General features: G+C 44.1%; 1 protein-coding gene across 2 annotated transcripts in view; it reads right to left on the minus strand.

Moving 5' to 3' along the window:
- ADGRD2 (adhesion G protein-coupled receptor D2) overlaps positions 1–24,149 on the minus strand; it is a 381,222-nt gene extending 357,073 nt beyond the window's left edge. For both annotated transcript variants that reach the window (XM_086919969.1, XM_086919967.1), the window contains exons 1-4: positions 24,082–24,149; positions 17,148–17,211; positions 14,290–14,532; positions 12,183–12,821 (exon numbers count right to left, since the gene is read on the minus strand). In XM_086919969.1, the coding sequence (XP_086776095.1) occupies positions 12,183–12,821; positions 14,290–14,532; positions 17,148–17,211; positions 24,082–24,129 (994 nt within the window). In that variant the 5' untranslated portion in view covers positions 24,130–24,149. The remainder of the gene's footprint in view (positions 1–12,182; positions 12,822–14,289; positions 14,533–17,147; positions 17,212–24,081) is intronic.
- Positions 24,150–24,436: the final 287 nt, after the last annotated feature.

Below are 24,436 nucleotides of genomic sequence, written 5' to 3' on the forward strand. Positions count from 1 at the left end.
TGTGCCAGGTAAGATGCAATGCCTGCTTCAAATCAAAACATGTCAGGTCAAGAGCTCTGCACATGTGGTGTACCTGGCCACAGAACACCCACAACATATTAAGGAAAGTAAGGTTCTTGAGCCCTTTAGCATCTCAAATAAATGTTTTTTTCAGCCTCAATCTTTACTTGTATCCCTATTTAACAGCTGCATCATCCGTGCACCAATCCACCAACCAGCAACACCATCCAACAGCAGAGTCATTTGTTGGATAGCGTTGGATGGAAACCCAGATTGCCTGATGCTAGAATGGCTCTGGTTGCTGTCCCTGTGTCACCAATGAGCGTGGCTTTGCGGCCTTTGTGTTAATGTGCCAAGTAGGGCTCGGTGGGGGAGCAAGTCAATCAGTATCACATGTAGTACTACACTCCAGAGGGTGAAGCCATTCATTATTTGCAATATCCCCACTGCCTCAGCCAGCGTTTGGTAGAAGTGCCAACCTAAGGAGATGTCTCACTGTCCGAGTGTGCATGGAGAAGGGGGTGTGCCAATTGCAAGAGAGGCTTTGGACCTCCTGCTCTGTTACAACAGCTCCTGTAAAAAGTCTTATCTTATATGGAATACTACAGCGCATAGCTACCCTAAGGCTTCTTGTGCTAAGTTGGTCAAGAAAGTGTGCATCCATAAGAGTAGAGACTAGAAGCTTACTAAATTTCCTGAGAATAAGGCACTGTTGTAACCAATTTTCTGAACTTAAGCTCATTCAGTTCCATTCTTAATTCCCAAGGCAAATGGTTTACCTCTTTCCTAAACAACTGAACCCAAAGAATCCAGAAGAAGCAATCCCTCTCTCCACCCTCCATGGTCACCCTAGAAGTTCCACAGGGCTCTGCACTATCGTCCATCCTTTTGAAATCTATTCATGGAACACCTAGCAAACATGCTGAACTCTGCAAACATTCTATATCACATGAATGCAGACGACACACAATTGTATATGAAAATCTCCTCCCCAGTGGACTTCATCTCCCTCAACGCCATTCTGCATAACACTCAATATTGGCTCACCGGCAACCACCTCATGCTCAACACCAACAAAACGGAATTCCTCCTCCTCTCCCCCCAACCACACACCAAAGATAGACCTCTGGCTGAAGCATCTAACAACCTTTAACTGCTCTCCCCACATCACTGACTCCGCTAAATCATTGGGAATCACCCTAGACAAACACTTGAATATACAGATGCATATCAGTAATGCCACCAAAGGATCTAATTATCAGATGAGTATCCTAAGGACACTTAAACCCTTCCTCCCACAGGTCGACTTAAAAATGGCCATTCCAAGGTCTCACCTACCTTGGAAACACTGGATCTCTTTTTGAAAAATGTTGTTGAAGATACTCCGGTAATTTTGGGAGGTGATTTAAACTGCAATTTTGAACCTGTTTCTGGCATCAATGATGTTTTTGAGGACGAGGACCAAGTGTACAAAATTCCCCAGCTTGAAACTTCAAAATTTGTTAAGTATTCTACCCTGGCCGGCCAACTGCTAAGGCTAACTGCAGATCATGGCCTTAGAGCATGTAACGGCCGCCTCCCTTCGGACCTGATAAAACAACCAACCTTTGCGAAAGCCAATAGCAATCTAGACTTCATACTTGTTTCACTTAGTATTTGGCATTATTTGATTGACCTAAAAGTGGCAAGTAGGGAGGAAAGTGATCACTATCCTTTGGAACTTTACATTGATGTGCAAATGTTTAGTGATATTCTAGCCAACTCGGCTACCTCACCAACTGAGAACACCAATGGCAAAATGAGTGAGGACGTACACATAAATAACAATAGACGTGCAGTAAAATGGCCCTATATTTTGGCAGATGGCAAGGCTCTAGCATCGGTGTACTCTCTTTTTGAGAAAACGTTTGAACCTGTAGCTGGACAATCCTTTTTACCTGTACACTTTGAACACTTTATCGAACTTCATAATGCTTTCTTTAGTGAACTAAAAACATATTTGTCAAAAATGCCAAGGAAAAAACAACAAAATATAAGAGTGGGAAGTCACGGAAAACTATGGTACGACCACTCATGCAGGATGGCTAAGAGAAACCTCTTGCTTGCTATCAAAAGTAAATCAAAAGAAGGAGTTAAACTTGCAAGGGAGGTATATAAATGTGCCCAAAAAACATCAAAAAAACTATGGGAGGAGTCGACTTGGGCTGAAATGCTAGCTGCTGCAAAAATTAATGACAACGGTGGCTTTTGGAGGTTGGTGGCAAACGAGGGGCACGCAGGCAGAGCTGTGAAAGACACGTTTATGGCGAAATGACATGGGTGACCCATTTCACATCCCTTTACAAACAATATGATGGTGATAATAACAAGATTCCATGGTCTCCTCCTCCTATTGAACCCCTTGACTTTACACTGGAGGAAACAATAAGGGCGATTAATGAATTAAAAAACACTAAAGCACCAGGCCCTGATAAAATACCGGGGGACCTATATAAACATGACATTGAGGTATGGGCTCCTTATGTGAACCGTTTGTTTAATGTTCTATCTACAAATTGTCGCTTTCCAGATAGCTGGCGTGCAGCGGAAGTTGTGTTGATTTTCAAAAAGGGGAATAGACTGATACCCTCTAATTATAGACCAATTAGTCTCATGGACACCCTGCAAAAACTATATGCCAAACACTTATTGTTTCGGATTAATGACTGGCTGGAGGATTCTAAAATAATCTCCAAATTCCAAGCTGGGTTTAGGAGTAAGACCAGCACCATAGATCAAATATTTAGATTCTGTTGTTTGATCTGGAAGTACGTGCATATTAGGAAAGGTCATTTGTATGTAGCTTTCGTTGATCTGAGAGCTGCATTCGACCTTGTCCCTCGCAGCTTGCTCTGGAAAACCTTAAGTGAAGTAGGCCTACCAGGGTGTCTTTTGGCACAAATAGTTGAGCTGCATGCTGGAAACTATGCAAACATCAGGTGGGGTCCAAATGGTGAACTGACACGTAATATTCCTATTGAACGTGGGGTTCGCCAAGGGTGCGTCTTGGCCCCTACCTTGTTTTCTTTATTTGTTAATGATGCTCCAGATTATTTGAATGGTTGTACTAATGATTCCCTGCAGCTCAATGGAGAGAGGGTGCCTGCGTTGCTCTTCGCGAACGATACCATTCTTATATCTCAGACCAAGAAGGGATTCCAGGCACTCCTAAACTCTTTTAGCCGATATTGCATGACAAAGGGTTTGGAAATAAATGCAGATAAAACGAAATGTATGGCATTAAATCCCAGCAAACCAGACAGAGGGTTTTTGACTTTGAATGGCCAGAAATTAGGAACTGTGGAAAACTTTTCTTATTTGGGTGTTGCACTTGATTCAAAACTAAGTTGGAAAGCCCAAATTGAGAAAAGTAATATATCATATGCCCACAATGTTAAGCCAATCATCTGTAGATTGAACGCTAGCACAAGCAAGAGTGTAACCCCTGTTTTAGAACTTTTTAAATTCAAAATCCAATCTGCTGTGTTGTATGGAGCGGAGATATGGGGACCTTGGGCAAGAGATAGCTTTCAGGGCTTGGACAACAAATTCATGAGAGCCATTGTAAGGGTCCCAAATAGTACACCCTTAATACCCCTCCAGCTTGATCTGAACTTTAAAAGAACAGATTACTTTGCCATTTTAAGACCATTAATGTTTTGGGTTAGATTATGGACCACCCCAGAACTGTTAGAGTACAGAAATGGTCTACAAGAATTGCTGAACCTTGACTCTTTTAATTCCATTCAGTGGCTTGTACATATTAAAAAATGGTTTACTCTCCTGGGCCTGTACTCAATGTGGGAGAATCCTGATAATCTACCGGCCTCTTCTAAATTAATAGTAAAACGAGCCTTTTGGTCTCACATGAGTGACAAGCTCGTACATGGAAGTAGAGTTGGGTCTGCAATTCAAGATTTTCTATCCTTTAAGGATGAATTTCGCTTCGAATTATTTTTGGATGAAATAGAGCCACCTATTGCAAAGTCCCTTTACTTGAAGTTTAGATATGGGATCCTCATGCTGAACTATAATACAGAACGATGGTCACAGAAAAGACTGGGAGAATTGAATGTCAAAAGCGGGTGTTGTCCCATGTGCTTAAACCCCTGTATGGAGAATGAGGTTCATATGCTGTTCATATGTAGTGCCTATATGAAGGCTCGAAAGAAATGGTTAAAACCCATGTGTACCCTTCTAGGAACCAGATCCTGTTCTATAGCATATAGGATCATAAAAAGCAATACAACCCAGTTCATTCTATTTAGCATAAGCAGGTTCCTCTACTCTGTTTACATTACTCGCAGGAAATATGGTCAGATACTCTGAGTAGGACCTCTGTATATGTTTACAAAAATTTACAGCCAAAATGAAATGTGTTTTAAATTGAGGTGGTAAAAATTATTTCATGCACTATATTTTAAATTTACTGACTGAAAATGTTGTTGTATGTATGTTGCTATGACCCTCTGCATTTTAACGTGTATATGTGTCTTTTATGGCCAAAACTGGCCGAAATAAAGAAATAAATAATAATAAAAATGGCGGTACAAGCCCTAGTGTTACCAAGATTGGATTACGGAAGCACCACTCTATGCGGACTTCCCAAATACAAACTGGCCCCGCTGAGGGCCTCACTTAACGCTGTGGCCTGGCTGATCTCTGGAACAAAAAGAAACAACCACATTTCCCTGATCTTAAACGCGTTGAACTGGCTACCATACGGGGCAAGAATACAACTAAAGATTGCCTGCATGACCCATAAAGTCCTTCACCCCAAAGCCCCCAGTTACTTAGCACAAAAGCTAGACCTATCTGGAGGTTGCAGGCATTTGTGAAATGCGAGCTCACTACTACTGAAACCACAGTCCTTTAACAAAAAGAGAACATGCTGCAGAGCCTTCTCAGGTATCGCACTGATGATTTGGAACTCATAACCACCAGATGTTCGCAGGATCCCTCCCTCCTCCTCCTCCTTTAAACAAGAAGTGAAAATACTTCTAATGAACAAATTCACGTCCTAAGACTTTAATTTTTATTACGTTTCTGTTTTTCAACATATGCCATCTTACCTACCACTGTCTACCTGTAAATTGAATGTATGTATATTACCCTCTACCTTCTAATGTATCTGAACGGTGTTATGTAAAGTGCTCTGATACCCTCTAGGGTCATGTTCGCGCTATATAAAACTTTATAAATAAAATAAACAAAAAAAGTCACTGCACCAAAAAGGCCTCCTGCCCACACCCAGGTCCACCACCATTCCCATGATGATCAGCAGATTCTGTGGTATTCTGCCTGCAATGGCATCCCTCATGACCTATTCCCCGAGTCACTGCTGACCTGAAGCACTGAAGTGAAACTGTTGGGTATGAAAAGCAGATTATTGTTGCATCCTTTCTGTCCTGTGAGCACTATTAGTAAAGACAGCATTGAGGATGGATGTAGCATCAGCTCAATGTTTGAAGATAGGTTTCCCCAACAGGACTCAGGCCCAGTCTTGTCTATGACTTCATTAAGACACTAGTCAGAGAAAGCAGGGACGAGCATGCATTTGACTTGATTTGGAAATCATGTTTTGAAGTTTATGAATAGTGCTTTCGAGTAACTTGCTCATTTCTCGCCCAGCTAATTTCACAAATGTTTGGTGTACAATATTTGTTTTTGATTATACTTCCAGTAGGGAAACTATTTCTGTCTGATACAAGAGGAAGACAACACACTTTCATAAAGGATTTGACCAATTCAATTCAATAGGTGCATTTTAAACAATAAAAAGAAACTTAAAATAGCATAAAATAACGCCAGTCCCTATGCAGCTTTTTAGAACAATAAGAACAAACAAATGGTAGAATGATGATTCGACTAAAATAACGACAGAATAATAACTTCCACATACAATTTAGATACAGCATTAATAGGTATTAAAAGCCAATATATAATAACCATTTCAATCCTTAGATTCATATGTGACATCAGAAATCTTACCACTAGAAAATAAACCATAGATAAAGTTAAAGTAGGAGGAAATAAAAATACAGGCTGATAAACTCAGATTTTACTTTTCCTGAATGCTGCAACAAGAAACCTTATATAGATGTTTTAATAAATGTAAAAATTAACAAAAAAACAAACAAGTATTGACTGCAGTTTCGATAGAGGAATTATCACGTTGACAGAAGTCATTTGGATCTCATGGTTGAGAACGCCAAGTAGAAAAATAAAACTCTTGTAGCTACTTCTTCCGCCAAAGAAATAAGGGCTAGATGTATCAGCATTGGGAATAGTGATTACCTAATTGCGATTCTCTGCAAATCGTAATTAGGTAATCACTATTTCTAATGTAAGAAACTCTTGAGTTTCAGTTAGCAATTCCGAGTGGGTCGCAAGTCGACCTACCTCATAAATATTAATGAGGTAGGTCACAATTTGCGACCCATTAGGAATTGCTAAAATCACAAGGATGGTGGCCTGCTGGGGTCAGCAGACCACATGCCTGTAATTACTTTTTCAAATAAAGCAATTTTTTTTAGGTCTCGGACTAGGCAGCGCATGCGCTGTCTCGTTGAGAGATGCTGTAAACACTATAGTGGGAGAAGCTCCACCCACTTTCCGCCCATCTTTTTGATTGGCTTTCTTCATAAAATTTGCATTGTGATTGGTGTTTGAAATCTTAGTCCCGCCTCCTGATACCTCTGTCGGCATTTTGATCCTTCTGAGGCCATCAGCTCCTTTACTGGAACAGTATTTGCTGCCCTGTGTGTCCCCCCGCTCCCTCCCGCAATTCGCAGTTATTTCCCTCTCCTTACTCCTCCCACTCCTGTTCGTGCTTTTTCAAATGTGGAAGCTGTTATTTGTAATGCAATACGTCTTGCGTAAATGCAAGTCATATTGCATTGCAAATGTTTGTTTAAAAATAGTGCGCAGTCACTAGCATGCCCACCTTGCGAAACGTAGTCGCAAAGACCGGAAGTCAGGCATCTCTCACTTCAGTGTGGGTGGGGCTCCCGTGCACCGAGGAGAGTTTGAGTTATCCCCATTGAAGGAGTCCGCGAACAGATTAATCTGCAGCAGAGTCTTCAGCAGGTATCGCAGCATGGGGGCATGCGGCGGCGACCGTCCTTCTGAGCTGGCAGACCGGCTGGTATCGGGCCACGTTAGGAATCTTCTCAGTCCATAACTGAAGTTACCCTCCTGGCTGCCTCTGCCAGTCTGACGTTATCGGATGATCGTCTCTCCCCCTCCCTCTCTCTTTGCCTCCCTTTCTGTGGGTGTCTGAATGGAGAGTCTTGTGGGAGCGCGTTGGGGAAGAAACCAGGTGGTCCCGCCAATAAATGTTTAATCATTGGATTAATAACAGTCCCCAGGGAGGCAAGGGGAGGAGGATGGGGGTGCGCACTGACAGGGCTTCTCTCACCACAGCAGTGCCCATTCTGCTTAATGAGGGGTTAGAGAGTGGGGGCATAGCTCGGGGAGGAGTCACACCAACACAACTTTCATCAATTTCAGTTTCTTAGTGTTTTTACTTGAGCAGACAGACGTTAAACCTGATCATCCTTCGGCTTCATATTATTAGCAAGCATAGCCACTTCTGGACTCTTCTCACTCACTCGCTTTCTGTTATATCCAAATTCTTACATTAAAAATATTCCCAACTCACCCCCCTGCTCTTTTTTCTGGAAACCTGCGAGGCTCGATACCCCTGTTTGTCGTTGGAGCAATTGGGGAAGCGGGATTCTACCGATCTCCTCTACAATCAGAATTCCACTCTCTCCGCTTTCAATGACAGCGTAATTGACTTTGGCAATTTGACAAACTTCAATGGTAAGAGTTCGAAATAAAAGCCTCATACATAACTAGCGAGATGGGAGTGACTTGGGTCAATATTTGAACGATAGGAAGAAGAGTGTATCTCTATTATAACAGGCGGAGTGACTGACTACCGGGCAGACAGAATGAAAGGTGAAGGGTGATAGATGCACGCTTACGGATTATGTTTACAACACTAAATTTCAATAACGCTGTTCAGGGTCTTCCTTGCTACACTTCTGACATTGTGCATGTGGTATTTCTAGCATAACAAGCTCTTATTAAAGTCATATAATCATAAAGTAACTTCTATTTGCACCTTTTCTCTTCTGAAATTGCTGGGATCTGCATCTAGCCACTCTCCAGTACACGATGTAGTAGTTGATTTACCCCATCGCTGCCGCACCTGAAATGCAATCTCCCCCTAAGTGGGCGTGAATTGCACAAACTTACCATCTACACCAAGGTCCAGCACTTGTTGCACCGGAGAACAAGGCGTCCCAACAGGCACCAGGCACAAAGAACAGTAGAAGTACAGCGGTGCACTGCTCCACATCCTTGTGCCCTGCCAGAGCAATGGGCACTTTCTCTGAACTCTGCCATGGCTGCAGCTCCGGGTCTGAACAAGGCCCCGCTCTGCCCGCCCACCCCCTTGGGCCCCCTCAGCACCTGTCTGACAATGCCCTAACTCATACACCCTCCGGTGCACCCCTTGCCAGTCGTACACATCCTGTCTTCCATGATTTCAGACGACCCACTGCCAGGCAGGCGAGATATGTTCATATAAGCAGCAACCCTGCTGATATAATCAGACCCTGGGTAAGGTCAGGGCCTTTGTCAGGGCAGTGGCTACTACTTCTACCGTTCACGCCAGATATTTCATGCTGAGATGGGTACAATAAAAAGAGGACCATACCTGTCGTTCGTACTTGCACATTCCTTGTTTATTTGCTGCACACTTTTCTATTCAATACTTGGCAAGCTACATATGTCAAAATATGTGAAACTATTCTTCCAGCATATTTTAATTTAGGTATTTTAAGTGGCTCATTACATTTGGCGTTTACCAGAGGAATGCATTTCTGGCCGTAGCACAAAAAATATTTAGGAGACGTTAAACCAGGCTGTGACATTGAACTTCTTGGTCGAGGTCCTGCATTTACAAAAGCTAGAGCTATTGGCATGGTAAATGCTAATGCCTTTTATTTATGTGTTCATTAACAAAATAAAAGGCATTGTCATTTACAATGCCAACAGCTTAAACTCTCTCAAATCCGAGACCTATTGCACAGCAAATACTTGTTTCTAAATGCAGTCTTTTTTCCAGTTTGCGAATTGTTATCACCTACTTGAAGGAGGTGGTAAAATGTGAATGTTTAGCAACCATATTTCAGTGAATAACCATTCTGACATACCCCTACGACTCAGTATTAGGAAGGGGCACTCTAAACACTCCCCTTCCTCTCACCAAATCGCAATTTGACAATGATACAGTCTAAAATTCATTTTTCTGATCAGAAAGGCTCAAGTTTGGCCTTCAGGCCGTTTGCAACTGGAAAAATCCTTGAAACATCTGGCCCTGAGTCTCCATACCTGCACTGTTTTCATACAGCAGGTGAAATCGAACGGACTGTTTGAGAAGCTCGACTTTATCCCTCTCCAACCGTCTTCTCTCAGTAAAGAAATATTGTAGAAAAATACAAGAAACAAAGAGCAGTGGGGTAAGCTCTTCTAAACAGCATGGTGCTCGACCACAATGAAAAGAATATGTTTATTGTCCTTTTTAGACAGCGTGCCTGGACGGTCAAAACTTCCAGCTAGCCCACATCCTTGCCACAGCCTCTCAGGTATTTCAGCCACGCCTCTTAGGGCACAAACCCAAAGACAGACACTCTGAAATATTTCCCTTTTGAGAGAAGAGGCTGGATAACTCCTCACTGACAGCCAAAAAACAGAAGAGGAGTTAATTTTGACAGATCTTCCATATGGGCCATCCCTATCTCTTTGTGGGTTGGCTGGGCTAATGCCAAAAATGTCTCTGTCAACTGAAGAGAATTGGTGTTGGCTGATGTCAAATGTCTGCACCCTACCATGCTAAGGATCCTTTAGAATCCTTAGAGTCTTATTTACAAGCCCCTTGCGCTGCCAATGCATCACTTTTTCCCATTAAAAAGTGATGCACCGACGACACACGGGGCTTGTAAATATGCACCTTAGTATTTGTGAGGTGCAGTTGTGTCCAAGCCTAGAGCCAGATTATGGACCGTACCAGGGGCCTCATTTATGAAAAGTGATGCATCGCTGCGTGAAAACAGCGATGCGTCACTTTTCACTGCGCACTCTTTGCGACACCAATGATGCGTCATATTTAATGTATGATGCATCATGTCGCAAGGACTTACAGATACGTCAGTATTTCTGACGCATCTGTAAGCGCAAAAGTGACGCATTGCTGGAGTGTGTCACAAAAGTGACGCAACTCCAGCAATGCGTCCTTTTACATGGGGAAAGCCCCATGTGAAAGGGCTTGCGTCAGTCTGACGCCTGCTGTGAGGCAGGCGCAAGATTTTGACGCAACAGCATCCTAAAAGTGACGCAGTGAAATCTCATAGATTTCACTGCGTCACTATTACGAGGCTCTTTGCGGGGGAACACCCCCTCTGCATACATTATACCTGATGCAGGTATAATGTGGCGCAGGGGTTTAAAAAGTGACGCATCTACCTAGATGCGTCACTTTTTAAATATGGCGCAACAAGGCGCATTTTGTACGCCGCTGGTGCGTCCCAAAAAGTGACGCACCGGCGGTGCAAAACTGACGCAAGGCATCATAAATAAGGCGCCAGGAGCTCTTAAAAAAACAAGAGATTTCCTTTCTAATGATAAATCATGCTAATTTGGGTGGCAACTAAACAAGGAACCCAGATACTGGAACACAATGTTCGCATTTATTTTAACGTTCCCAACACACATGGGCTTAGTTTTGTTTTCTTTGATTTAAGGACCGTAAAAACGATTTGAAAGATGACTATTTAAATGTAAATCATCCATACACTCAACATAGCTTCTGATTGTGGACCAGTCCTCTTTATTACCAAGGAACATGCCCACCAGGTTATTCAGAGCGGTGATAACTAGGAAGACCAAGCTTCATCCTGCGGCCTCATTCAACGCATTGATTGTATCCACCCAAAAGCATGTCCGCGTGGATCTCAACAACCCGCCTATCATGATTGTTCATACAGTGGCAACACATGGGGGAACGTAAACAAAACGTCATCAATCTAAGAGCCCAAATTCTCTTTCAAGTCAACAAAGGTAACATGTTGATCACTTTAGAAAAACCTCCAAATAAATAAAAATGTAAGTTACCTTGCATTTTCATGTTAATTTACTTTTATGTAGATCACCCTTGATTCATCAAAATGTCCCTGGTACCGGTATCTGAAGTGGCACCACATGCACTTTGAGCATATCTGGCATCACAGTATTGACTGCTTTGTCTCACTCCTTTCTCCAGCGCAGTCTCCTACTTTCTGCATGCTACAAGGAGGGGTTGTGGGTCAAGACAATATGAAACAAACATGCCTCTTATAGCCTGTTTACTCTCTGCTCCTACTTCTGCCTTCACAACCCCTGAAAACTAGGGTAGCAAAGGAGGTAGCGTGTATATAATTCAAAGGACAAGAGAGTGACAGTATCTTCTACTTTTAGCTACCAAAAAAGAAGCACATTTTTAGCATTTCTCTACAAGCATATTTACCTTTTTGTTGCAAGCACGAATCTTATCAGTACAGGCGCCCTGCATATCATGGGTGGGTAGACACTGTCCAAGTAGGACTTACAGACATTTTCTCTTTCACATGGCTGGAAACGTAGTGCCCGATTGCTTCCTTATGTCTATTCCAAGCATACTTTACAATGCAAGTGAAATGCATAGTCATTGCCAATGTCTGTTTTATTTTTCCACAACGTTTCTCCATTCATTATTTGTTTCCTGTTGCTACTTTTATAAACCTACCTTTGAATCCCTACTCATGCTTCTCGTCTATTCCTAATTGTATTTTATGGTCATTATTGCCTTTTCATGAACATATACTTTCAATTCTATAATTCCCTTACCCGTGTATGTCAACTATGTTAACTACGTAATGAAAGATGCAAAAAATCCAAGCAAGACTAATGCATTTTCAGATCAAAGAAAGAACTGATTTTCAGCTGAACTGATGAGATTGAAAATTGCAAACAATATAATGCCTCCATGAAGCTGCAGGTTTCCATTTAATACTTCATCAATATGCATGCAGCAATACTTTTATCAACAGTCTTACCTGGACACAGAAACTGGACAGTAGTTTCCTGAACTGTAGGTTCAATATTCAGATGAGTAGTGTTCCATGCATATATAAGATCCTGCTCCATGTGAGAACATGATCTTGCCCTTTCAACTTGGTCCTCGGTGAGGACTTTCCTCCATACGTTGAGGTCTGTGATGTTTCCACTGAAGGATTCCTTCTCCTTAAAGCTGCCTCCCAAGGAGTCCTGATCCTGGCCAATGATGAAGGTTCCCTGTTCATCAATATCCTGGAAAGCCGCCAGACCCCTGGCTGAAGCCTTCTTCTTCCCATCCGTGTAAACCTCCCAACTACCATTCCACTTCTGCCACGTTACGCAAAAGTGGTGCCACTGCCCGTCGCTACGGAAAACCGGCAAGTACGGAGAATGGTATCCATGGACAATGAGGGCAAAGCGGACTAGTCCTTCCTCATCTGTGTAGCCTCGCAGCTGAAACTCGTTGATCAGTTTTGGGACCGCATACGAGAAGACAGTCGCTATCTCCTTGCTCTTGTTGTCCCACTGGACGTAGGCACAAGCCGAGATCGCAGGAAGTAGTGGGAAGTCAGCCAGAACCTTGGCAAATTTGGTGTCAGTTTTGGTTCTAAATTCTAGAACTTGCAATGGATTAATACCTGGGCAGAAAGAACATAAGAAAGTATCAATGTTTTAATTGTTGCAAAATCGAAAACACAGTGGGAACATAGGTTATTCAATAATTGTTTGATGTGAATGGCACTGTTTTCTAAACAACAATTCAAATCAGTTCAGGATTTAGAGCAGGAATGTTAAATCTAGGTTCATAGTCAGATTTCTGCAATTTCTCTGTATACACTGGGTCCCATTCACAAAGCCGTTTGGAGCCTTAAACCATAGTTTATGGCTGAATCTGGTGCAATGTACACCTGATAGCTATCCGCAGAAAGGTACCCATCATACATGGATGGTTTTACAACTGTATAATTGTAAAGGCAACTGTGCACACATAAGCAGCAGTAAACCTCACATATGGTGTGGGATACTAAAGATGTGGTTTGTCATGAGAGTATATGAATACTGCAAACTTGTGAATTTGTTGGCATTCACAAACACCTCTCCAACCTTTCCCAGCCTGAAAATGGGTAATGTTTGCTCCTGCAAAGGGCTTAAGTATATCCACTTACAAAGTGGGAAAGGGAACAGAACAACCCCAAACTTCATAGCAGTTTAAGGGGGAGACAGTGTTTCTTCACAGGAAAACATGTTTAGGCACAGCAGCAGCAAAAACCTACATGGAAATAAAATGTGCCATTGCATACCATGGCTGCCTTTTCCCATTGCAGAATCGTACTATAAGTTCAATTCCGCATTGTAGAAAGAGCAACATGAAAAAATGTCTCATGAGAGTCTCCATAGCACAACTGGAAATCTATACGACGCAGCCGCCCAAGCACACTGCTGCTATGTTTCTGAATTGCAAAAAGTAGGAAATGTGCATAGCTCATAGGAATACTACACTAAGGGACCTATTCACAAAGGTAAGGTTGCATGTGCAGACCACTTCCTCTGTAGATCTACGCCTACACCTAAGAGTAAATCTCATCATGTATGGAATTCACCATCAATATGTGTAGATTTACACAAGGTGGTAGAAATTCTTATGGTTGGTTTTATGGTCAAATGGAGGAGCACAGAGTCAGTCTGCCCCTGTGGGTAAACTGTTAAAGAGCAACACAGTGGTGCCTTGGACACCCTTGGCTTTTATCTGCAGGCGGGTGAAGTCATTCACTCCACAACCTGCAGGGGGTTTTCTTCCCCCCTTTGAAATGTAAGCGGGTTGCCAAGTGAACAGTGAAAGGAGGACTGGCGGCTTCTGTCGGTCCGCCTCTCACTAATGCACTGTTCCCAGTGCAAACACCCATTTGCACCTGCCCTGGAAACAGCGCATTTGTTTGATAATGCACACTATTCTCTAACACCCAGACCTAAGCCCCAAGCGCACAGATATAAGTGTGTGCTATGGCACAGATTTGCAAAGTACACCTTATCCATAATACTGCCCCAGGTAAATTCCACCTGGAGATAGTCTGCCTTGTTTAAGGTTTTGACCCACGTCATACTTACGTCTTCGCTTTGCAACCTGTCTTTGCAAAGGTGTTTCTCTGTCGCTTAACCACACAGGGAGGGTCACCCCGTGTGACCGCAGTAGTTCCTCAAGTTTGGAGAGTTCACTCTCACTTGACTCCAACAACAATTCAGCAAACCGTTGCTCACAATATTTGTCAGCCTGCCACCAGTTCAATGGTGCGCTCACATATTCATAGACATCTCGCGGCGCTTCAATGACTGTGGGCGGGGATCGCAAGTCTGAAAAAAATAAACATTTGACAAATTATAATGTGCTTTAATGTTTTGCTCAAGAAAAGTATATTAAATGTGTCATAAAAAGGGCAAATATAAGTTAAGGCTTTTAGAGAGGTAAGCCCAAAGAATGTCAGGGAATGTTCCAAGGAATGGGGATGGGATCCTGAACTCCTGCCACCCACAGTGTAAGTATCCAGCTATCAGTGTGACCACACACATACCCCTCCTCCTCCAAGTAAACTATCTGTTGGTTCCAGCGTCCAGTATGTCCAGTGTGGGACCATGAGTTATAATCACAGGGGACCTGGCTGGGGTAAGTGCCTGGCATCCAGGAAGGGACTGTCAAGCATCTGCCCCTGGAAGAAGTGATGTGTGTGTTACAGAACATCACTCACTGATTTAGAGTCTGACATGCTGGTGTATGTGTAAGCAAGACTGACAATTCACTCCTTATATACTGTACTATCCAATTAGTTTTCATTGTTTAAGGGGTGAAAAGAGGGTGCGTTGGGTCTTCTACGGATAGACGAGTAGTTCAAGTTTTTTGAAAAGTCGTCTTTAAAAAATATGTATTCAGGAGCAGCCCATTCGGGTAAGGGGAGAGGTGTGGCACCGTGGTCAGGGGCAATTGATGCTGGCCACTGGGAATCATGGTTCGATCCCCGGCTCCAGCAGCAGGGGTCTGCCCAGCACCATGAGACTCTGGGCAATGGGGAATATCCTTAACAACGGAACTATTACAACACGGTACCGTTACCACGCAGGTTTTGCAACGAAAGTCGTAACAACGACTTGCGCTGGAGGGCGCTGTAGGATAGGGAATAGTTTAACTTACTATCCAAAACCTTCCCTACTATCCACGGGGACTGGAGTTGGAATAGTAAATTTAACTTTTCACTATCCAGCGCCCCCCAACGCAAGTCGTTGTAATGACTTGTGTTGTAAAACCTGCGTGGTAACGGTACTCGTGGTAATAACACACGTTGTACCGTCATACATCCCTGGGCAATAGCTCGCTTTATCTTCCCAACGGCCCCCAGCGCTGAGATACCCCTTCGGAGGTGATTTGTGCGCTATACAAGTACTGGATTTACATTTCTAAGAGAGGTAAGGTCGGGTTGTGGGGATTAGACAGACGACTACACAGGAAAATGAATAATTTATTTAATTTTCCCTCGTGGTTGTCTGTCGAATCCCCCCCAAACAGACCCCCTCGCTCCTACATGCATGGGCCACTCCTGTACGAATTACCATTGTTTTGTGATCAACATTCTTTAATGTCATGCTTAAAAGGGCTAATCCATGCAGTTTATCTGTTCACAGTACATTTAAGAAAAGCCTTCTGAGGTGCAACCATACTCCAATCCCAACCAGATGCATCGTTGATCCCATCACACATTGGGTTGGGGTGTGTATACTTTCAGAAAGAAGGAGAGTGAGTGTTGGGTCACCAGGACAAATGAGGGAGTCAAAATTCCGCACAAGTCAACATAGTGACTCTATATTTGACATTTTACAAAGACTTTTCAAGGAAACGTTTGCTGATGAGTTTGTAGCCCTATTTGCTCAATAGCTTGTCAAGTCCCTTTTACAGTGATTCATTGTGTTTGATGAGTATTTGCATATATATATTAGTTAGACATGGAGAGACTTCTGTCAGTGGTCAGTGGATTTAATATGTCTAGAGAGACTGAAATTCAAATTCAGTATCTATGTTTGAAGTTTGAAATCTTTCACATTAAAAGCCTAATTCCGTTTACAAAGTCAGAAGGACTCATGTACGCCCAACACGGATCGTCTGGAACCGCCGACCTTAGATCGGTGGTTCTGACTGCCTAATTTGGATGCTACCACCCATAGGACTGTCAAAAGCATCAATTCTGCAATAGGTGCAGGCATGTTGAGGGGGGCACCATAGGTGCACCCCAGGTCCCATTGTGAAGGGCCAGGGCAGAATAGGGCCTGGCTAGTGGCCCCAAAAGACACTTTCCGACAGCCCTTTCATGTCGGAAAGGCCGACATTAAATAGCTGTCGGAAACTGCCATCATAATCCCTACGGTGGAGCCGATCCTGGCTCCGCCATCATTAGGGGATTATGGTGTGTTGGAACGCACCAACGAGGTCCTCAAGCCCGTCAGAAGCGCCGCAGATTTTCCCTCCACCCGAAGCCTCCATTCACCTCATTGTAATGCGGCGGGCGGACCGCAGGAGCAGATGTCAGAAGGACCGCAATTGCCCGACAGTCAGTTGCAGCCCTTCCGACATCATAATCTGTCCCTAACTGTGGAAGTCTCAAACAGCACATCTCTTGCCTACTCTACTCCATAGGAATCATTGTGTCTTCTGAGAGGGAGATCCGTACCAATGACCTGGGTGTCAAACTAACCACATCCATATGAAATTCTATATGCTTTAGGAGCAGACCCATAGGCTTTAAAATTTAGGAGACTGTATAGTAACGTAAGCTCAATTATTATTTTGTTCCATCACAGAAGTGTCTAGAAAGAGAATATTTTAAATATTTAAACTACCTCTAGCTGCATTTAAGAGAGCGCATAGTTGGAATGTCATGTATTGTGAACTTGAGATACGCAAGAGGAGTGTCATGTGCACCTACCTCTCAATGTGTGATTATTGGCAAGGTCCGTCAGACCAAATAAGCTCCTTGAGAGGCTTCCAATCTGTAGGGAAAAAAGTTCACAGGAAAAAAGAATTACAATGAAGGATTTGCCACCAGAGTTAAAGACGAAGATTCCAATGCACATATATTGCCAAAAGCACATATAAGACCATTTTAACTCTTAGAAAAGTATGAACTCTATAGTACATATTGATTGGAAATGACAGACGACCAGTACAAGAGATGCTGCTGGCAATAAATGTATAATTAAACATGATATCTACTTTCATACTGTCATTCTGACACCTGTAAAAAGTTGGGGTGGGAGACAAAATCTGCTCCGCTCGCGGAACGTGTGAAATTTTGGCATTTTCGCGTTCCACGCGGAACGCGAAAATGTCAAAACGTCCGAGATCCGCGGCGGAACGGAAGCATTTGGCAGGGCAGGATTCTTTCTGACACAGTGCTCCTTCAAGCTGTCACACAAATTAAACCAGGAAGCACTTACAGATATACATAAAGCAGGTGGGCAGGTGTGCTTTCTCCCCGTATCCTTGACTTTCTAGAGGAAAATCCCCGTGCAGTCCCTGTGACCAGGAGCTTCTTTCTCCTCATCTGCTGCTCTGATCGGTCTCTGATCTTTTATACACACAAGAGGCATGTGAACTCGCATAGAAGCCCCGCCCTTTGGCCCCGCCGCACACACTAGCGGTGTGCTCCAGTTTCACGCCCTGACCCACAATGATGGACAGCTCACTCAAGGGACCCCGGCGCTGGGCAGGTGTGCTTTCTCCCCGTATCTACCGTCGAAAAGTAGCTGTGATGCTTGATGGAGACCTTTGCATCCTTGGCTTTCACGAGCGCAATCCCCATGCAGTTCCTGTGACCAGGACCTTCTTTCTCCTCATCTGCTGCTCTGATCGGTCTCTGACCTTTTATACACACAAGAGGCATGTGAACTCGCATAGAAGCCCCGCCCTTTGGCCCCGCCGCACACACTAGCGGTGTGCTCCAGTTTCACACCCTGACCCACAATGATGGACAGCTCACTCAAGGGACCCCGGCACTGGGCAGGTGTGCTTTCTCCCCGTATCTACCGTCGAAAAGTAGCTGTGATGCTTGATGGAGACCTTTGCATCCTTGGCTTTCACGAGCGCAATCCCCGTGCAGTTCCTGTGACCACAAGCTTCTTTCTCCTCATCTGCTGCTCTGATCAGTCTCTGACCTTTTATACACACAAAAGGCATGTGAACTCGCATAAAAGCCCCGCCCTTTGGCCCCACCGCACACACTAGAGGTGTGCACCGTTTTCCTGCCCTGACCCACTATGATGGACAGCTCACTCAACGGAATCCGGCGCCCTTCGGTGCAATGGCAACGTTACACACACATGGTCACTAGAGACAACTCTTCTGTAAAGTAGGAAAAGCACTATACATTTACCCAATGAGCTAGCACTTTCTCCCTGTATATACCATCGAAAAGTAGCTGTGATGCTTGATGGAGACCTCTGCATCCATGACTTTCACGAGTGCAATCCCCGTGCAGTTCCCGTGACCAGGAGCTTCTTTCTCCTCATCTGCTGCTCTGATCGGTCTCTGACCTTCTATACACACAAGAGGCATGTGAACTCGCATAGAAGCCCCGCCCTTTGGCCCCGCCGCATACACTAGCAGTGTGCACCGTTTTCCCGCCCTGACCCACTATGATGGACAGCTCACTCAAGGGGCCCCGGCGCTGGGCGGGTGTCCTTTCTCCCCGTATCTACCGTTGAAAAGTAGCTGTGATGCTTGATGGAGGCCTCTGCATCCTTGACTTTCACGAGTGCAATCCCCGTGCAGTTCCTGTGACCAGGAGCTTCTTTCTTCTCATCTGCTGCTCTGATCGGTCTCTGACCTTTTATACACACAAGAGGCATGTGAACTCACAAAGAAGCCCCGCCCCCGAAATCTCCGCGAGCACGCGATATTCCGTGTGTTCGCTGAGATTTTTTGCCGTTTCGCGATATTTCGCAAAAGGTAATTTCGACATTTCCGCCCACCCCTACTAAAAAAGAATGTTTTGTTAATTTCTTTGATGATTTTTACTAAGTAGAACACATACAACTCAGGTGTGAAAGAAAACTGAAGTCTCGTCATCTACATAGGCTGATGAAAGTAGTTGTCATTTATTAAGAATCTGCGTAAAGGGATTCCTACATGGATGAACAAAGACCCTTAAGGTGGAGAGCCATTGATCATAAAGCTTCTCTATTGAGCCGATTCATCCACTTTTGATAGGGGACGCCAGACCGGGTCCTATCACTGTGTTTTTATACCAATTCATAAGGTTCTTGCCAGAGTTCTGAAATCCTGACATACTTTCTAGGTCCACTACATCTATCATAAACTGTCCTCTTCAAGGTAAAGCACTGGACAATCCCCCTTCTGCATGCAGCAATTGTGGGAACAGCAGTAGAACACCATTCCTTTACAATGCCCACTGCACCATAAAAAGGTCCAAGAGGTTCTGTGTCACTCACTATTCCTAGAAGACTAAGCAGCATGGCCAAGGGTCTATTGTGGACGTCTCTGCTCCCATCTTAAAAAATCATGAGTATCAGACTCAAAATAGCATGAAAATATTGTGGCACATCAAATTAGGTGGAAAACCTAGGGCATTCAGACTATTCCTCAAGTCATAGAGCAGATGCAGAATTTTAAGTTGGATCAGCTAGAGACTGGTCAGTATAGGGACTTCACTGACCTCAGTGAGTGCCTTTTCCGAGTGGGATGCTCTTTCTTACCAACATCAGGAGAAGTTGGAAGCTCATGCTAATTCACAGGTTTCACCAGTGAAGGGCATCAGGACAGAAGGACTTCAGGCCAGAAGCCATCAAACAGAGATTTCAAATTTACTCCTAGAATTGAGCTCTATCTCTAACCCCAGGCATCAGGACCTCTCGGTATCTCCCTTTAAACTAGCTGAAACAAAACAGACTTTATCCAATTTATGCGGTATTCATATTATTTACTGCATTACTTAAATCTGTAACAGCCTAGAAATCCTATTCCACTGCATGTGAAATAATGTTGTAAGCATAAACTGCAATTCTGTTGTTGCCTCCCTCCCAAAGCCTTCTATATTCCCTAACCAGCTCCTGTGTCCTGATCCATCAGTCTAGAAGCTCAAAAGGCAGCACGTACAGTATCGGGCAGAGCAGGCACCCTGCCTGGTTCCCCTCCTCGGATTAAATCATACCGGTGGTATCCCATTCACCCTCACAAAGAATGTAGAGTCTATGAACAAACATGTGACCCAAGAACCAAATACAGGACTAAAGCCCATCTTTTCCAGTTTTCCAGACAAGAGAAGAGAACACCAGAGTCGACCACTGACAAGGAGTTGGGTGTCCCGCCTCCCAGATTATGATCTGACCACTGTGTTGGCGGTCAGAACCTGTATTTTTTCCATTGGGACTTGTGCTGCTGCTAACAACACAAGCCACAATTAAAAAATGCAGAGTTTAAACAACTCTGTACAAAGTGGCAGGCCCCATACAGTGCCTGCCACATGGTGCAGGTATGTTTAGGGGGGCATCACAGATGTCCCCCAGTACCCATAGCGGAGGGTACATGGGAAGGGCTTGGGCCCCCAAAGTGGCTTTCTGCCTGCCTTTTCATGGTGGGCGGATCGCCATGCAAGGGCAGGCGTAAAGCAAAATTGCAATGATGACAACGTGGCTGAGGCTGGCTCCACTGCCATTTGTGGATTACATTTTGGACCGCTGCTCTGACGGGCTCCGTAAGCCTGTAGAAAGCAGAGCGGTATTCCCCTGCGGGTTACCCTCCAACCGCCATTATCATAATACAGCAGTCGGACGGAAACCTCTGATATCAGACGGAAAGCTCCGACGAGCTGTCGGCTGACTTTCCGCACAACATCATAATGAGGGGCTTATGTGGAAGTGATTGGGGGAATGGTGAAAAAATGGGGGACACTTTAAAAATAATTAAACATTTAGACCAAAAAAAGGGACATATTTACTATAATAGTTGGTGGCGGTTTAGGGTGGGTGAAGGAGGGCACTAAGCGAGGGTTAACAAGTGGTTTAGTGGGACACATACACAAAAGAGTAAGCCCATTCCTATTCCCAAATTGCACTTCTAAAGGTACTTATTAGGCTTGGCTTTTTCAGCGGGTTTACCCACAGACCTTTTGCTATTTGGCCTCCTGTTTTTGACCCTGTTTTTGTTGGTTTTAGGGATCTCTGCACTTTACCACTGCTATTCAGTGCTAAAGTGCATATGCTCCGCATGTAACTTATGTTACGGATTGGTGTTTCCATGATTGGCTTATTTGATTTACTGGTAAGTCCCTAGAAAGGTGCACCAGGTGTGCCAGGGCCTGTTAATCAAATGCTATTAGTTGGCCTGCAGCACTGGTTGTGCCCCCACACAAGCAGCCCTCCAAAGGGTTCTCAGACCTGCCACTGAGGTGTCTGTGCTCAGTTATTAACTGCCATGCCGACTTGGCAAGTGCACCCCCTTCCCTTTGCTTGCATGTAAGGCACTCCTAAGGTAGGCCCATGGTACCCCTGTGGTAAGCATGAGCGAATTTTGCGGATCTCGCGTTCGCGAATTTTGCGGATTTGCGGATTCGCAATCCGCAAAATCCGCGAATTCCCGCGAATTTGCGGATTTTTTTTTTGTGTTCGCCCGTGTTTCTGCCAGTTCGCGAGGGTTTTTACAATTTCGCAATTTGCGAACTTACCTGTCGGGTCGCAAGTTTTGCGAACTTGTTGTTTCTACGTGTCCAGCCTGTTTGGGACACTCTTCTTCATCACTGCCACTCTCTGTCACCACTGCCACTCTCTGACTACTCATGCCACCCTCTGGCCCACCCATGCCACCCTCTGTTTCATCACCACACCCTCTGGTTGTCCAGTGTACATTATTTTCGGCAAAGCAAAGCACACCTTCCCTGCCTCAAGTGACCTGAATTAATTTGGGGCTGATTAATGTGTCACAGAATATTTTTTTAGCTGGCACCTGCTTCCTTAGTGCGCCCTGATTAGTGATCTTTTGCACTTGCTAAGTGCTTTCATTGTTGCAAAATTAGTTACAACACCTGCCCTGCCCCAACTGACAATAATGAATTAGGGGCTGATTAATGGATTTTAACTTCCAGCCTGGCTCCTGCTTGTCTCCCTTAGCTGTAATTCAGGACCTTTGTGGCATATGTGTAACTATTCTGAGGTTCAGAGCAGGGTCACATAATAATTTCAACTGGCAACTGAACTCTGGAGGGGCCCCTCAGGAAGCACTACAGGAAATGGCTACTAATGATGAGCCTGAACTTTTGAACCTGGTAAGTAGTTACTTTCAGTTTTGCTAAAATCGTATTTCTGCAATTTTGCACTTATTCGCGGGGCGCGAACTCACGCGAACTCACGCGAACAGTGCGAGCAGTGCGAGCAAAATCCGCTGCTCGCGGATTTGCGGATTTTGCGGGAGATTCGCAAATCTTGCGGATTGCGGATTTCCCGAAAATCCGCAAAATCCGCGAACGGAACGGATTTTCCGCCCATGCCTACCCTGTGGGCATGGTGCAATGTATGTGAATAGGAGGACATGTACTGGTGTGTGTGACATGTCCTGATAGTGAAATGCAGTGTATTTCATTTTTAACTACTGAAAGGCTATCTTCCCCATGGGATAGAATGGGAGGGACTTTGTAACAGCTTGCAAGTCTAATTTTTCATTGGGACAAGAAAGAGAAATGTTATCTTTTTAGTAAAGATGATTTTTCTGTTGTGTGTTTGAAAATACCGCTTTTAGAAAATGGGTATTTTCTTGCTTAGCCATCCTCTATGCTGGGTTGTCGATTGACTGTCTGGCTTTTAAGTGACTGGGGCAGGGGATGTGCATTCACTGCAGATAGCCACTGGGGGGGGTCGAGGTGTGTCTTGGCTGGGCTGGGCTGATTAGACCCGGGTTGCATTCAGAGTAGTGCGAGGACTTTCACTAGCACCTTAATAGGCCTGGTGTGCATTTAGAGTGGTAGGAGGAGATTTCCCTTGCACCTGAATGGGCCTGTTCTACCTTGAACAATGCTGTCTCCACCCTCCTGCCAGAAAGCAAGACCAGAGAGGACAGAACTGGTTTGGGCTCAGCACAGACACATTCTGCCCAAAAGAACAAAGAGAAAATAAGTATAAATATTGGGGCCCAGACCCCTGAACTTTAGATTACTGCTGAACTAAGGTATCTGCCAGGAAGAAGGGCTGGAAAAGTTGTCATCTGCTGCTCCACTGTAGCTACCCTGGAAGCACAGCCAGAGGGATGCCCTGAAGGGCTTCATCAAACTAAGAAATCAATCACAGGATACCGCAAGTTGCATAGTCGGTCACGGATACCCTGCTACTGCTGACAGCATGTACAGGTACGGTGAAGACAAAAACAGGAGGAATGGTGAGAGAGGAGCTTTCAGTGGTTAAATTGACATGTGATTGGAACTAGGTGAGGCAGGGACGCCTCATATGTACTGAATTAAAGTGAGGGGCGACATCCGAATAACACCATAGACATACATACATACGTAATGTTCACAAACAACCTCAACTTCATGAAGAGCAATAACTGTTACCTTGCTAAGTTGTAAAATATGGTTTTGTTTGCATATAAACATTGTATTTTTGTTTATAAGTGCAAAAGAAAAATGGTAAGATGACCAGTTGAAGATGGCCAGCCAACTACATGGACAGCAGCCTGCATTGTTTGAGCTTGCTGCCACTATTCATCCTTCCTTTGACTCATAATCATCAAGAAGGGGCCAAACAAATAATTTAAAAACCAATCTGGTAAATAAGAGCAGTCTCAATTCACAAGGTCTTAAATCGATTAATAAAGTGTGTCCACAGACTCTGGTAATCATAAACGTTCTACTTTACCAAAAAGCAGCGAAGCCAGCAGAATGATTGAGTGTGTCGCCACGGCATTTTGTGGAGAGCTGAATTTTTTATCTGAAAGATAAAACAAAATAGAGAAGCAAAAAATATGTATATATTTTTTTCATTTGAAAGGGATCATGGCAACCATAACATAATGGAAATATCCTTACTGGAGCAATATACTACTTTAGTAACTAAAAATTAGGACATTATTTAGAAGTGGAAATTTGAGAATCTGAAGCCTTTTAGGGCCAAGATGTATAAAAGGTTTTCTCGTTCGCAAACGGGCCTATTCGGGGAATCGGCCCGTTTGCGAACCAGAAAAAGCCATTTGGGATGCATCATTCCAAAAGGC

Source organism: Lissotriton vulgaris, chromosome 5 (genome assembly GCF_964263255.1).
Source record: "Lissotriton vulgaris chromosome 5, aLisVul1.2, whole genome shotgun sequence".
Classification (NCBI taxonomy): domain Eukaryota; kingdom Metazoa; phylum Chordata; class Amphibia; order Caudata; family Salamandridae; genus Lissotriton; species Lissotriton vulgaris.